General features: G+C 48.2%; 1 protein-coding gene across 3 annotated transcripts in view; it reads left to right on the forward strand.

The window, feature by feature from the left end:
- The first annotated feature begins 1,008 nt into the window (after positions 1-1,008).
- Positions 1,009-16,503, forward strand: part of GTPBP1 (GTP binding protein 1) — a 28,347-nt gene continuing 12,852 nt past the window's right edge. Inside the window, exons 1-4 of one of the 3 annotated variants that reach the window (XM_024239609.3) lie at positions 1,009-1,929; positions 4,621-4,732; positions 11,704-11,884; positions 12,450-12,798. In XM_024239609.3, the coding sequence (XP_024095377.3) occupies positions 1,738-1,929; positions 4,621-4,732; positions 11,704-11,884; positions 12,450-12,798 (834 nt within the window). In that variant the 5' untranslated portion in view covers positions 1,009-1,737. 3 annotated transcript variants of the gene reach the window in all.

Genomic DNA, 16,503 nt, shown 5'->3' on the forward strand with positions numbered 1-16,503 from the left:
ATACTGTCAGATCCCACTGATTAAGGGCTCAGTCCCACAAAACTGTGCCCCTCCTTCAGAAGCCAGTTATGAGTTCAGGCCTCCAGTACTTTTTTTTTTTTTTTTTGGTGAGTGGGAGTCTCGCTCTGTTGCCCAAGCTTGAGTGCAGTGGTGTGATCTTGGCTCACTGCAACCTCCGCCCCCCCAGGTTCAAAGGATTCTCCTGCCTAAGCCTCCAGAGTAGCTGGGATTACAGGCACATGCCACCACGCCCAGCTAATTTTTGGTAGAGACAGCGTTTCACCATGTTGGCCAGGCTGGTCTCGAACTACTGACGTCAGGTGATCCGTCTCAGCCTCCCAAAGTGCTGGGATTACAAGTGTGAGCCATTGCTTCCGGCCCATATAGGATGGAGGTGACCAATTTGGCAAGGAAGAAATTAAAAAGCACATAAGAACAGTATCAAGACCATTGGAATCAGATGACTTCCTGTCCAAGATTCCCAGCTGTGTTTGTGCAAATAAGACTTGATAGTAGTGGAAAACAGGGACAAGAAGAGACTGTCTCTTCTCAGGTAGATCCCCAAAACTGAAAGCCATTTTCAATCCTGCCACTTGCTCACTAAAGATTTAGGGTTTAGGTCCAAACCCTAAATCTTCGATTCCTTATCTTCTCAAACATGCTCTTGTTTGCTTGATGCCTGGGACGAGTGGCCAAGGCCGACATTATTAGACGTTGGTTAATCCCTAATTTCGCCAAACAATGACGGCCTAGGCTTTTCCGGCTTTTGAAACAGGAATTCAAGACACTAAAACTTGTGTTGATGACATTTTGGGTTGGGGCTTTTCACAACTGATGACACTGGAAAAATAACCCATAGGAAACTACCGTATGAGACCCTAGATCTCGGTTTAGCAGTTCACCACAAAAGTGGTGAGGTGTTTTTTGGGTTTTAATTTTAGCTGCTTGCCTCTGTTTTTAGTTCGTGTGATTGTCTCCGCAAAGGCAGTGAATGGAGAATTCTCCCTAAGGTCAGCATTTAATTATTGCCTCACTCTGGCTGCTATAGTATTACAACTCTTGGAACGTACAGCATCGATCCTACTATTAAAGTTGCCTGGAGCATGCCAGCACGTTGGACATCGGCGTTCCAGCAACTGCCTCAGTCACTGAATCGAGTGGGAGGCTCATTTTGCAGTTTACTATCTCCATGAGCGGGTCCGGGCGCGGGACCTGTTCTATGACTCAATTGGGTCCTGCCCCTGTCCGTCATCGGAAGGCTTACAGCGCCTACTGTTTTGCAGTAAGATTTGCAGGCTTAGCACCGCCTCTGGAAACAAGGAGAGTGAAGGGGCGTTGACGAGTAGCGTTGTTTGTATTTCTCTCCTCATTGGATGGCTGCTGTGTCAGTCACACTCTTCTCTGCTCCCGTTGGCGGGAGGGCTTCAGGCGGGTAGCGGGGACTCGGTACTGCCCCCTCCCAAGCTGGGAGCAGGGCGCGTGACGTCTCAGACATTTGTTGTTGGGGTTTGGGCCTCATTAATTATTCATTAGGTGCTTGAAAGCTCTGCAGGGATTGGTGGCTGAGAGGCCTGGTCGACTGTTTCTTAGCTAGAGGTACGTGTCACCCAGTACGCGGCCGGAGAAGTTTTGCATAAATTATTCCGATAAGGAGCGGGGCGGGGCTGTGTGCATAGATTAGTCAAATGAGCCTGGGAGGGAGGGAAGCCGGCTACGAATTAGCCTAAGTTATTAAAGATGGCGACGGAGCGCAGTCGCTCCGCGATGGACTCGCCGGTCCCGGCCTCTATGTTCGCCCCCGAGCCCAGCTCCCCCGGGGCGGCCAGGGCCGCAGCGGCCGCCGCCCGACTCCACGGCGGCTTTGACTCGGACTGCAGCGAGGACGGTGAGGCTCTCAACGGCGAGCCAGAGCTGGACCTCACCAGCAAGGTAGGCCCGGGCGGCGGCGGCGGGCGCTGAGGGGAGCGGGCGGCTGGCCAAGCAGTCTCCGGGGCGACGGCGGGGCCAGCGGCCGCCCTGTCCACGGAGAGCGCGGAATGGGAAGAAGGGGCCGAGCCCGCCCACCTGCTAGTCTCCGGGACGTGCGGGGGCTCGCGGCGCGAGGGGCCGTCCCCACGGTCCCCGCACCCACCTTGGCTCCCCCGCGTCGCCAACCCAGCCTCCCGCCCTCCCGTCTCCCGCCGAGATCGCAACCCCTCGGCTCTGCCACGTGGAACGGGGGCGCCCGATGCCAGCTGCGCTCCGCGCGTTCCCTGTCCCCGCTCAGTGCTCCTCCCCGTTCTTCGGGTCCCCACTTGAGGGGATTCGGAGACCGAGAGTCTCCTCTCCCTGGACCGCGCGGGACAGCAGAGGGGCGAGGGGGCCCGGGCAGGGGGCCGAGACGCTCACGAAGACAGGTAGTCGGAGGCCAGGGCAGGGTGGCAGCCGCGTCACTTCCCAGACTCGGCAAAGGAAACAGAAAGTAGTCGCTCAGCTGGGGAGGAGCATGTCCGAGAATGTCTACTTTTTGAGGCCACCCGAAACAAAATGGAAAGATGGGCAGGCTCCTTAGTCTCGCTATCCTGTGAGTGGAAGCTCCTCTTGTATGAGTGGAGCAGTGAAGGACATTTAAAACCGTGTTTTTTTAGCTGTGGAGAAGGTAGGCAGTAATTAAGGCCTCGCCAACGGCTTGACATTGTGAAGAACAGAAAAGTAAATACAAGATGTGACTGGTGTTTTAAAGGTGCTTAACGTTCCTCAGGGAAAGAATGCCAACTTGGGAGTCAGACGGGGCTGGGTTCCCTTTCCTGCCCTACCATCGAAAGGCTCCGTGACGTTGGGAAAGTTTCTTAACCTTTCAGTTCTCCAACCACCTCATCTTAAGAAAGTACAGATGGGTTGTAAAAATTAGAAATATATAAGAAGACACCTAATAGTGCCTGATGCATACTAGAGACTCAGTAAATGTTTGAAGTTAACAAGGTAGTTCCTAATTTCCTGTGCAGATTAAATAGCAGTGGGTGAAAGATAGAACACCAATACCACCACTTACGTTTGTATGATAGTTACGATAGACATTTTATCCAGCTTTGAAAATGTTTGTGACTTTTTATAGTTTATGGCTGCAAATTTGCATGAAACTTGGTCCTAAACTGGAAGGAACTTTTCCTGCAACCTAAGCAAGTTGTGGTCAACTGCTCTTTGCCATTCTAGTCTCAGGTGAGCACTTGGAAGCCAGCTAGCCTGTCAAAGTTGGTCCTGTCTTGTGCCTGTAATGCCATAATGAGGATGGCCAAACTTAGAGAGAGGAATGGCCAGGACGATGTAAAAGACCCAGGAAACATCCAGGTTAGAATTACAAGCTCTGATGAGTCAACTCAGGAAGTTACAAGATTATGGACCTGACTCAAGAGCAAACAAACTGGATGTCAACACATGGTCAAGGTGCTGAAGAAACATGGTAGGAAATTGCAGGGCAGAGTTGCAAAGATGGTAGTACCTTCATTTCTTGACCAGCTCATTTAATATTCCTAGAAGTGTTATTTCATCACATAGCTGGGGAAGTCCTCCTCACAATTAAAAAAACATATGTATATTAATATTGATGATATCAAAAAAAAGTGATGATGTGGAGGGAGAGAAGGGTTGGGTTGAATAGACTGATTCCAGAGGAACGGATTAGAAGCTAAAGGTTCATGTCCTTACAATAGAAAATGTGGAGACCTAAGGCTCCGAGAGCTTCCAAAGGGAGAAACACTTAGTGAATAGTGGTGGCTAGTTTCATCCAACAAAGTTTTTCTGGGAATGATTGGGTGAAGAAAACCTTGTAGTTTCACATTTATTGAGCTGTGGACTAGATGCTTTACATGTTATTATATTTGCTCTTTACAGTGGCCTTAGGATGCAGGTAGTATTAGCTCTGTTTTATAGATTGAAAAACTGAAACTCAGAGGGGTTAAATTCTTTGTCCAAGGTAACACAGGAGTGGTTAGAGAATGGGGTCTGATTGCCAAATAGCTTCCCCAAGTAAATGGTTGACACTTTAATGTTATTGGCAGACATTTGCAAAATGATGGTGCTAATACTCCTTGTAGTGGTAATGGTGATGGTGTTTTGTTGATGAAGATGAGTCTTGCAGGCAGTTTTCAATCCCAAATATTCAATATAGCTAAGACAAGATAGAACAGAATTCTTTTGTTATCCTGGGAGCCACTGGCCTGTGGGTGGAGGGCATGGAGGTATATGAGGTATATGTCTTGTGGGCTTCCAGATGCCAACTGCAGGTAGAAGACTTTAGCATGTAGATGGAAAGCACTGCGCTTTCTATCCACAGTGCCATATTCTCAGTCACTTGGGTCCTGCCCTTCCTGTTAAGCAGCAGGAGGCAGGCTGCTTGTGCCCTCTTTACCATGGGTTGTGGCTCAGACATACACATTTTAGTATATCATTTGGCTCATATAAGGCCTGAGGCTCAAAGGCTACTTCAGGAGAAGCAGAGAGGGCATGAAGGGGCTGTGCAGCCTTTTTAGATGAGGGTGCTAGGGGGTTCAGTCAGGATCTTTGGTTAGGCTATATTGATCAGCTTTGGCTGTGGTGCTCTTCTAGCAAGTGTGGTCCTAAGGCTGTTGGTTTCTTTTCTAGCTGGTTCTAGTGAGCCCTACATCAGAGCAGTATGACAGCCTACTTCGGCAGATGTGGGAGAGGATGGACGAGGGATGCGGAGAGACCATATATGTCATTGGGCAGGGATCAGGTGAGCATAGTTTTCCTTTCACTTTATTTTTAAAAATTACTGGGCCGGATGCGGTGGCCCTGCCGCCTGTAATCCCAGCACTTTGGGAGGCCAAGACGGGTAGATCACCTGAGGTTAGGAGTTCGAGACCAGCCTGGCCAACATGGTGAAACCCCGTCTCTACTAAAAATACAAAAAATTAGCCGGGCGTGGTGCCGGGCGCCTGTAATCCCAGCTACTCGGGAGGCTGAGGCAGAAGAATTGCTTGAACCTGGGAGGCGGAGGTTGCAGTGAGCCAAGATCGCGCCATTGTGCTCCAGCCTAGGTGACAAGAGTGAAACTCTGTCTCAAAAAAAAAAAGATATTATTTAGAGCACGTTTTCCTCTCTTTTTGAACTTTTCTGCTTATGTGTCTCAGTTACAGTGATTCTTTAGTGTCTGCAGAACTGTTTGGAGTACATGAAAGTACAAAGTTAATGTTAATTCTGACCTTAGTGGCCATAATATGCTTGACTTTCCAAGCAGTTTTACAGATGCTTCCTTTTTACCTCCAGTACTCTCTATCTGCATAAGAGAAAATGAAGCACAAAGCAAAGGAACTTCTTGTCTAAGGTAATAGGGCAAGCCATAGTTAGGTCTAGAATTAAGCTTATTCCTGGGCTTCTGGAGGTCTTCCCTTCCAGGCCCTGTTTACAGATCCTATTGCTACTTATTTTCGCTTAGCAGAGGACCTCTGTGATTCTTCTTGGTGTCAGCAAAGAAAAGATGCCCAGAATTCCTCTCTTGTCAGGCTCCTTGCCCCAGACCCTACTGACTATTTAGTCTGGATAGCTGGGATAACAGAGGTCGTCTTCTCTCCCCACTGGATCCTGTCAGACACATAGGCTTGTAACCATTCTGAAAGGGACTGGTTATTGTTCTCCAAGCTGCTTATTCCTTGTAACAGAACCTACTGTTTTAGAGGAAGGCAGCCCTCACAACAATCCCAGAGTATATTACAGTTTCTTCCCCGGTCGCTCCTAGTTAACAACTTCAATACAAGACCTACTTACCTTCATCTTCATTATGGGATTATCTTTGCTGAAATGACAGCTGGGGTTGTTAATGATTATGAATTCAGCCCATACCAGCACTTGTCTCTGTCATCTTTGCAGGAAGCCCAGGTGGGCCTGGATGCATTGTTAAAGAAACACTTTTCTTTGCTGAATGTAGGCTTTGTAAAGCCAGGTAATAATTCTTTTGTAGTTTGAGTTGAAGATTGAAGAAATCTCAAAATCATTCTTAAACTATTTGACACATATCTATTGAGTATCTTCTAAGGCCTGCCACCGTTGCAAAGCTCTTTTGGAAACTTAAAATCCAGTCCCTGCCCCCAAGGAGGAAAGATGGCATATACACAAATAACCTCCATGGGAAACAGTATTTGGAAATGTTGTAAGAGTGACATAAAGAAGAAGGATTTGCTCTCCAGATGCAGCTGTGCCTTCCTTTGAAATATCTTTTGTATCTGTTCTTTCCTTCCCATCCTTGCTGCTACCTCCCTAGTTGTGGGTCTTACCACCTAAAGGAAGGCATGGTCAGAGAGATAGGCAAACTAAGAGGTTGCGTATCAAGAAAGGGAGAGAGTTGATTAGCATTATCAAATGCTACAGAGGCAGCAATGAATGCCAGGTTCAAAAAACAAAATTCCCTTTGTTGACTAGGAGATCATTGGTAGCCTTTTGAAGCTTTGATGTCAGGTACACATCTGGCCTGCTCTAATAAGATGAACCACTCAAAGATTACTTAATGATTGTAGAATTTCAGGAATCACATATAGGTCAATTTTGACAAGTCTGTTTTTGAAGACCCAGATTCTTAAGACTCCTCTTTCCCCTCATCCTTTTATGTGGACTCAGTGAATTTTACCATGCCTTGACAACTCACACTCCACCCATGGCAATTAACCCACCCATAGCAAACCCACCCATGGCAAAGCATAAGATGTCAGACATTCATTAACACATCTGTACACCCAAGCATCATCCTCGAATCCACCAGTTGGATGCTATTAGATTCATAGTGACTCCTCCTGCTGGCATTCTTTACAAATAGAAAGAGATCATAACTAGTTAAACAAGTTGAACAATAATCAGAAGACTAACCCAGATACACGGCCCCAAGGAGTCAGTTTCATCAGTGATTTCCTTGCTGCTTCACCTCTGTTTATCACATCCTTTCTCTGTAAAACGGGAATAATGATACCTTCCTCATCCTACCTCAGAGAAATTTTGTATAGATAAATAAGACATTTAAAATTGTAACAAATGTAGAGGAATGTGCTCTTTAAGAATACGTTCTTAATGTTGATATTTTAAAAGGGGGCAGTCTGGCCTAATCTACAGGATCTGGAACCTGGCAGGCCTGGGTTTGCCTACTGACCCTTTTCCTTGTCTTAAAAAGGGGGTAATAATGGAATCTCTCCCATGGTGTAGTAGTGAAGATTAAATGAGAATTCAAGGAAATCATCGTGAATAGTGGGCATTACATAAATGTTAGCTAATATTAGCAGTTGCAGTAATAATTTTTTTAAGGGTCCCAGGTTGTAGTTGATTTATCATGAGATTTCTTTGAAAAAGAAGACTCATGCCTATAATCCCAGCACTTTGGGAGGCCAAGGTGGGCCAATCACTTGAGGCCAGGAGTTCGAGACCAGCCTGGCCAACATAGTGAAACCCCATCTCTACTAAAAATGCAAAAAATTAGTTGGGCGTGCTGGTGCACTGCTGTAATCCCAACTACTCAGGAGGCTGAGGCATGAGAATCACTTGAACCCCGGAGGTGGAGGTTGCAGTGAGCTGAGATGGCGACAGAGTGAGACCTGTCTCAAAAGAAAAACAATTAAAAAAAAAAGTTCAGGGGACATAGGAGGAGTATTAAGTCTTTTAAAATTATTATTATTTATTTTGAGACAGAGTTTCTGTCTGTCATCCAGGCTGGAGTGCAGTGGTACGATCTCGGCTCACTGCAACGTCTGCCTCCTGGGTTCAAGCAGTTCTTCCACCTCAGCCTCCTGAGTAGCTGGGACTACAGGTACCTGCCACCACACCTGGCTAATTTTTGTATTTTTATCAGAGACGGGGTTTCACCATGTTGCCTAGGCTGGTCTTGAACTCCTGACCTCAGGTGATCCCCCCCACCTCAGCCTCCCAAAGTGCTGGGATTACAGATATGAGCCACCGCGCCCGGCCGAGGAGTGCTAAGTCTTTGTGGAAGAGTCAGGAAAGGCTGTGAAGAGGAGCTGCCCTTTAATTGATTCTAAAGGATGAGTAGGAATTTTCCAGGTAAATGGAGGGAATAGTGAATGGGCAGAGGAAACCATTCTCACAAAGGCATGGAGGCATTGGATACAGGAATATATAGTGGACCAGAAGTAATCCAGTAGGATGAGTGGAGAGTATGAGGTCCTGAGTGGTAGGAGGAGAGGCTGGGCAGAGGAAGGCAGGGCTCAGATTCTGAGGGTCCTTAAATGCCATGCCAAAGAGGTTAGACTTTTATTCTGAAAGTCTAGGGAGTCTTTGCAGCCTGTAGAAGAGGAGAATACATATAAGAAAGGTAAATGAGCCAGCAGGATGGAAATCTGATTAGCGTCTGGCATGGCTGAGTATGTGGCCTTTAGTAATTGGACCTCTGCAGCTTTTCTCCTCCACCTTTGTCTCCACTTCTACAGAGTGAGGAATGTGATGCATGCTGGAGACGGGTAATGTGACTGACAGAGAGCCCTGATGGACAAGGTGACGTTGGTGATAGCCCTTGGTGTGGAGCAGGACCTGAAAGAACAGGAGCAGGGGAGGTTGAATAGAATGTAGCCAGCCTTCTCAGGAACACTCCCAGCAAACCCTTCTCTAACCCTGAAGACTTTCACAGCTCACTTTGCCATGCATTTAGAAACTCCTCAGGCCAACCGCTCCCTCTTTGTTCATTTGTTTTACATGTTACAAACATTTGAGGACTTGATATAGGAAAGGCACTGGTTGTGGGTCATCAGGAAATTGTTGCGGTATGTTCCTTGTTTTCAAGATGCTTATGTATTGTGCGGGGAGGGGAGGATGTGTATCCAAAACACTGTTGCACAAGGCAGTACATTGCAAATGTAAGGGAGACACAGACATTTGTGGGCAGAATGAGTAGGATTTTGCCAGGAGGAGGTGCGCTGTTGGGCTTCCGGGATAGGAAATCCATGAGCAAAGGTGTAGAGCTAGGACCCTGCAGGGAATCCCAGCACAAGGAAGGGGAGTGCTGTGTGTGTGATGGGGCCACTTGCACCAGGACAGAGCTTACAAGGGGAGAGTGAGGAGGGAGTACGGCACAAATGGAGAGGCTGTTAAGCAGTTGTGCCTGGGGAGCCATTCAGAAGCTTTGACTTGAAGTGACAGTGTCAGAGCTGTGCTTTATTTAGGACCTTAAGGGGTTGGTTGGAGGGAATAGAGACTGAATTTGTAAAGACAAAAGTTACGAGTCTGTTGTGGTGGTTCAGGTAGAATAAGAGCCTGAATCAGGCTGGTGGCTGCGGATTGGCAAAAAGGGCAGACATCAGGGAAGGAGGCAAGGTAAAATGCTAGAATCATCAGGACTGGACTAAGGAGACTGGTGGCTAGAGAGATGGTATTGTCATTGTCAGAAATAAAGAAGGAACTGGTCAGGCAGTAAGAGGATAAGGCTCTAGTTTTGGAATCTGAAGACCTGAACTCATGGCCTCCCCCAAGCTCTGAGATATCCCTAGCTTCTTTTTACTCCACTGTTAAAAGGGAACAGTAATGCCTACCTCGTAAGATTACAGTGAGGAATAAAATGCTTTATTAACATTGTTAGTGTCTGTGCTGTTGTTTAAAAGAGGGTTGGGTTGGGTGTTGAGTTTGGATATCAGACTTCTAGGAGTTATCCAGGCAACTGGAAATTCAGTCTGGAGTTCTGGGCATAGGATGGTGTTAGAAATGAGTGTTTTTATAGTTTTCAAAATGACAGCCAAAGCCATAGAACAAGATGGCCAAGGGGAAAGTTTGGAGGAAACAGAACAGGGCCACTGACAGACTACTGGAAAAGACTGGCATTCGGGAGACAAGAGCTGGGGGACAGGGGTGGGGAGGCACATCAAGAGAGGTCAGGTGATGCGTGAGCAGGGCGGGAGGGAGGTGCTTCAAGAGGGAAAGGCTGAGTGGCCAGCAGTAGCGAATGCTGTAGGAGTCAAGAAGAGGGCATTAGAGAGTTTAGAAGGCCACTGGTGGGCCAGGCATGATGGCTGATGCCTGTAATCCCAGCACTTTGGGAGGCTGAGGCGGGTAGATCACTTGAGGTCAGGAGTTCGAGACCAGCCTGGCCAACATGGTGAAACCCCGTCTCTACTAAAAATACAAAACTTAGCCAGGCATGGTGGCGGGTGCCTGTAATCCCGGCTACCTGGGAGGCTGAGGCAGGAGAATCGCTTGAACCCGGGAGGCAGAGGTTGCTGTGAGCAAAGATTGTGCCACTGTACTCCAGCCTGGGTGACAGAGTGAGACTCCATCTCAAAAAAAAAAAAAAAAAAGGCCACTGGTGGCACGTGACAACTGCGGTTTCTTCTGTAGTGGGCAGATTCCCAGTGAGTAGATGGTGGGGTAGTACAGTCAACACGCGTTGATGACTCTCGAGATGTTTGATGGTGAAAGGAAAAACAGGAGATGGTAGCTTTGCAGATAAGCAGGGACAAGGGAAGGGGGGTGGTTTTCCTTTCCTTAGTTTAGGAGCTTGTTTGGAGTGGGAGGAAGAGAAGAAGAGACAAGGAGAATATTTGGTGCGGGGGAACAGAGTCACACATGCTAAAGGGGTTAGCCAGCCAGGGAAGGAGCAGGGGTGCTCTCGGAGACAGGACAGCTGGGAAAGGCTGAGGGAGTAATTGTGGAAATTAAATCCAGCACCTCATGGAAAGCAGCTGACGGGTTGTCATATAGTAGGAGCTCAATAACTGTTTGGTCGGTTGGTCCTGCCTTCTGTCTGATTCCCTTCCTTGTCCTGAGCTCAAACTCATTTCTCCAGCTGCTTGCTGGACATGTCACCTGAGCCACCTCAGTTAAAAATCTTCTCTCTAAAATGTTTCTGAGTTCCTCCCCCATTTTCCTCCATCTTTCTGTCATCATTATCTCTTGCCTGCATTATTAGAGTTACTTCCTAACTGGACTCCCCCTTACTGGTCTCTCACTTGCTGGTGCACACTTGGCACTGCTACCCAGGAGATCTTTCTAACCCACAGCCATCTGATCATGTTACTCCCCTGCCTCAGCCTACGGGTGTCTCAGTGCCTGGTGCAGAAGGTGTGTCGCTGCTGTCCGTCTGTTGTGCCGCTTCCACCTCTCATGTAGTCTCCCACCACTCCATGTCACCCATCCTGCTCCCCAACACACTGAGCTGCTTCCTGGTCCCTGAACTTGCCACGATCTGCCACGCCATGCTTTGTTCCTCTGGCTAGGATGTCCTTCCTCCTTCTGCAGGCCCAGCACTTGTTGACCTAGCTTGGCATCGGCCCTTTGCAAAACTGTCCTCGGCTTCCCCAAGCAGTGCTTTACGTTCTCTTCACACAGTCCTAGAGTGCAGCACTCAAGCTGTATTGCAATTAATTAATTTCCTGTCTGCCTCCCCCACTGGGCTGTGAGCTCACTAGGGGCACCTGTAGTCCTAGTACCCAGCATGAGGCTTGGCATAAAACCTGGGAGAGCCTCGGTGGCTGTTGTTGAATGAAGTAGCGAATGCTCTGCTTGATGGAGAGGTCTGTGGCACTGTCATGTTTTAACTTGGTGTGTGCCCAGGTGTTCTCTCAGGTAGAGAGGACCTTTGCTCTTTGCTACACTTTGCAGGTGTTCCTCTGCAGTGCTAGGGTTGGGGGATGGTGGCCTTTGTTAGGTGGGGTTCCTGGCTGGCTGGTTGGCAGGCCGGTTGGTCAGGACTCCGTCTCCTGCTGATGTCTGGGCTCTTGTCACCAGATGGGACTGAGTATGGGCTGAGTGAAGCTGACATGGAGGCCTCCTATGCCACAGTGAAGAGCATGGCGGAACAGATAGAGGCCGATGTCATCCTTCTGCGGGAACGGCAAGAAGCTGGGGGCCGCGTGCGTGATTACCTGGTCCGGAAACGAGTAGGAGACAATGACTTCCTGGAGGTCAGGTGAGGAGGCCGCAGGACGTTTTGGGGTCCCCATTCTTCACAGAGGTTGGTGACTGAGCCTGTGGCACTCAGCGTGTCAGCTCCATCCTTTCCCCTCCTGAGGTGTGGAGAGAGTGTCCGGGTGTCTGGAGACATGGGCTCCTTGCTCTAATTCTGCACTTGCCTGTCCCTTTGGGAAGAGCACGGGAGAGGCCAGCCGTGCATTCTGTGGCCGTTCTCTGTGGGTGGGCTTCTTTTCCCTTCAGCCTGTGAGCCTGGAAACCAGGGTCATGGAGAGGAGCCTTTCGTGCCTCTGGTAGCCTTGCAGCTCTTCCTGGCAGCACCCAGAAGCTGGTGGGAGTTAAGGGAGATAGCCGCTGTGGGAGTCTGGGCCCTTCTGATGACTCTACAGCAGCAGCTCCAGGAACCTTCCCACTGTGCTCCTTCGGCTCAAGGAGGAGCTGTGAGCTGGAGGGGATCAGGGGCAAGCCTGGACTTGCGGATCCAGTTACTGGGGTTATGATGTTCGCTCCACTTCACTCATGCACTAACTCTCACACAGATATATGGGTTCATCTACACGCAGGGTAGCCGTGGTGGGCAACGTGGATGCCGGCAAAAGCACGCTTCTGGGGGTCCTGACACATGGGGAGCTGGACAATGGCCGAGGCTTTGCCCGCCAGAAACTCTTCCGCCACAAACATGAAATTGAATCTGGTCGCACCAGCAGTGTGGGCAACGACATTCTGGGCTTTGACAGTGAAGGCAATGTAGTGAACAAGCCTGACAGCCACGGCGGCAGCCTGGAGTGGACCAAGATCTGTGAGAAGTCCACTAAAGTCATTACCTTCATCGACTTGGCTGGTCACGAGAAGTACCTGAAAACCACTGTCTTCGGCATGACAGGCCATCTGCCTGACTTCTGCATGCTCATGGTGAGTGGGAGGCGCCCCAAGGAGGGGAGGCTTCAGCAGGGCTGCTTGGGTCTGGTTATGAGCAAGTCTGAAACTGTTCTGAGACTGAGGCCTGTTGGTTTGGGGCTTTGACATCGGGTGAGGCTGGCAAGTTTTGCAGGGGTGCCCAGTCCTCTGAGTAATGGTCTTCTCAAGGCTTGAACCGTGATCTCTCCCTTACGTTAGACTAGGGAAGGGATCATCTTGGTAAAAACCAGGTACCCGTGAAGACCTGTCTTATTTTTTGCAGAGGCATAGAGGAGGGTTTCTCCTGGGGCTTACTTGTTACCTTCAGAAATGTTTTCTGCAGAGGACTGGGCTACTTTGAGGAGGTGACACCAGATAGGTGGTACCTTCAGAGGGGCAGGCCTGGGGAAGAAATGGAGAAGACAGCCATAGGAGGCACAGGCCACAGTCAAGAGGCCCTGAAAGGTGGCCTCCTGGAGCCTGGGAGGAGGATTGGCCAGTGCACAGCCCTTGTTGAGAGGCTCCTACGTGTCTGGTACTGTGTGAGGTCTGATGATACAGCAATGAACAGGGCTGTCCAGAGACTCCCAAAAAACTTAGGGTCAAGCGTGATTAAATTTTTAAGCAGGTATTCCTGCTAGGAACATTAAAAACAACCAAAAAATGTTGGAGCAGCTCATCTAATAGATTAACTGAGAAAGAAAGGGAGCAGAAGGCTCTGTGTTGGATCTCATTGCTAAGCTTGCCTTTGTGACCCACTGATCTTCCTCCCTGGACAGACAGCGGGAGTGCTGAGGGGAGCGGCAAGGCCTGTAACCTTGTGCACATCTCCACAGCTTTCACAGCAGGATTAAGGAAGACGGAGGGTGGGAAGGGAGAGAGTCAGAGACACACATGCCTCGAGTGTTCCCTTGGCAAGGCCTTCTCAAAACCCTTCCCCATTTCTCGATTCCTTCAGCTGCCTGTATTAATAAATGTAGTAAACATAAGCATCTGTTCATAGCAAACTTGATCACGTTGCTGCAGAAACACAGGTTCTCAAGCAAATTCTCCCTAAATGGGAGAGCAGTAAAGAGAGGCAGAGCATGCCATGTGAACACTCGTAGGCTCTCTGCCTGAGGCTTTTGGGACCTCAGCATGCCTTCATTTCCCATTTCCTTCAATGTTGCAAAGGGCCATGACCAGCTTCTTGACTGGGCAGAGGAAAGCTGCTTGTCAGGAAGGGATCTTAGCGGAAGATCCAGAGGGCGTATTTGGGGGAGTTGTTGGGTTGATATTAAGAAGGGTATAGAAACTGGTTGAGAATAAGCATTTTTCCAGCTGAGCTACAGTGAGTAAGACCAATTAATGGAAATATCTTCACCCTGGACAAAATGTTACATATATATTATCTGACTTTTTGGTTGTGATCCAAATGTTAACCTTTCTGTAGAAAACAATGAAATATTTCATTATAGTCCCATGGCATTTGACTTCTAGGAAAAAATATTTAAAATATATAGAAAACAGCCGTAGAGCACTCTCTTCTCCAGGTTGGGAAGAGCAAAAGCAAGTCTGCGTTGGGTTGGAAAGGTGGCCGAAGGGCACAGGAAGACGTCGGGAAGACTGTGGAGGTGTCCTGGTGGAGGGAGAGGGAAGTACCAGCCGGGGTGACTCATCTAGGAGCCATGGAAACTCAGTGGGCGTCTCCGTGACACACTGGAATGGATAGGGCACTATGTAAACACATCATGGCAGCTTTTCTTTCAAATTTTCTTCTGGTTTAGTATGGTACAAAATAGTGAAAGGTTTCCTCCCAGAGGCAACCAGTGTTTCCAGTTTCTTGTGTACCTGCCAGAGATATTTTGTACTCAGATCAGCAAATGTGTATATATTCTCTCCCTCCAATTTTAAACATTCAGAAAAGGTGAAGGAATAGTATAACGAATACCATAAACCCACCACTTAGATTTAGCAATCATTAACATTTTGCCATATTTATGTGTATATATGGTGGGTACATATGTGTATATATGTTTTTTATTTATTTAAATTTTTTTTTTGAGATGGAGTCTTGCTCTTTCGCCCAGACTGGAGTGCAGTTGTGCTATCTCAGTTCACTTCAGCCTCTGCCTCTTGCATTCAAATGATTCTCCTGTCTCAGCCTCCCGAGTAGCTGGGATTACAGGCATGCGCCACCACACCCAGCTAATTTTTAGTATTTTTAGTAGAGACGAGGTTTCACTATGTTGGCTAGGCTGGTCTGGAACTCCTGACCTCCAGCAATCTGCCCACCTTGGCCTCCCAAAGTGCTGAGATTATAGGCGTGAGCCACCGTACCCAGCCTGATTTAATATTTTTTAAAGAGACAAAGCCTCACTCTGTTACCCGGGCTAGAGTGCGGTGGTGCGACTGTAGTTCACTGTAACCTCAAACTCCTGGGCTCAAGGGATCCTCCCATCTCAGCCTCCCAAGTACCTAGGACCACAGGCGTGCACAACCATGCCTGGCTAATACTAATTTTTTTATAGATGAGATCTTGGTATGTTGCCCAGGCTGGTCTCAAAACTCTTGGCTTGAAGTAATCATCCCACCTTGGTGCCTCCCAAGGTGCTGGGATTACAGGTGTGAGCCACCGTGCCCAGCCAAGTAGATATGTTTAGTTTGGTTTTTTTTTTTTTGGCTGAATCACTTGAGAATAGTGGAAATGTCTTCACCCTGGACAAAGTCACAATGTAGACATTGTGACTTCACTGCCAAACACTTCAGCATACAGCTCCTAAAAGTAAGGCCTGTCTCCTACTGTTTTTACAATCAAGAAAATGAAGAATAGTTACCTAATATCCTCAAATATTTAGTCTGTATTTATATTATTTCAGATGTTTCCCAAATATCTTTCAGCTGCTTTTTTTAAGCCATGAATCAGTCACCACTTATCCCCCACTGCCTTTGATTTTCTTTTTTTCTTTTTTTTTTTGAGATGGAGTCTCGCTCTGTCACCCAGGCTGGAGTGCAGTGGCATGATCTCAGCTCACTGCAAGCTCTGCCTGCCGGGTTCATGCCATTCTTGTGCTTCAGCCTTCCAAGTAGCTGGGACTACAGGCGCCCACCACGACGCCCAGCTAATTTTTTGTATTTTTAGTAGAGATGGGGTTTCACCGTGTTAGCCAGGATGGTCTCGATCTCCTGACCTCGTGATCCGCCTGCCTCGGCCTCCCAGAGTGCTGGGATTACAGGCGTGAGCCACCGCGCCCGGCCTTTATTTTCTTTGAGATGGAGTCTCACTCTGTTGCCCAGGTTGGAGTGCAGTGACGCAATCTTGGCTCACTGCAACCTCCACCTCCTTGGTTCAAGCGATTCTCCTGCCTCAGCCTCCTGAGTAGCTGGGATTACAGGCAACCACCACCACATGCAGCTAATTTTTTTTTTTTTTGTATTTTTAGTAGAGAAGGGGTTTCACCATGTTGGCCAAGCTGGTCTCGAATTCCTGACCTCAGGTGATCCACCCACCTTGGCCTCCCAAAGTGCTGGGATTACGGGCATGAGCCACCGTGCCCAGCTGACCACTCACCTCTTTTTATGATAGCATTCTATATGCAACTTACTTTTTTTTTCCCCCTTAAAAGCATATTTTGGAGATTAGTCCATATCAGTAGATAAAAATTTCTTCCTTCTTTTGTACAGCACATTTCGTACATGTGCCCTGATTTATGTAGCCAGTCCTTACGGTGATATTTGGAA

The sequence above is a fragment of the Pongo abelii genome, chromosome 23, assembly GCF_028885655.2.
Source record: "Pongo abelii isolate AG06213 chromosome 23, NHGRI_mPonAbe1-v2.0_pri, whole genome shotgun sequence".
In the NCBI taxonomy this organism is placed as follows: domain Eukaryota; kingdom Metazoa; phylum Chordata; class Mammalia; order Primates; family Hominidae; genus Pongo; species Pongo abelii.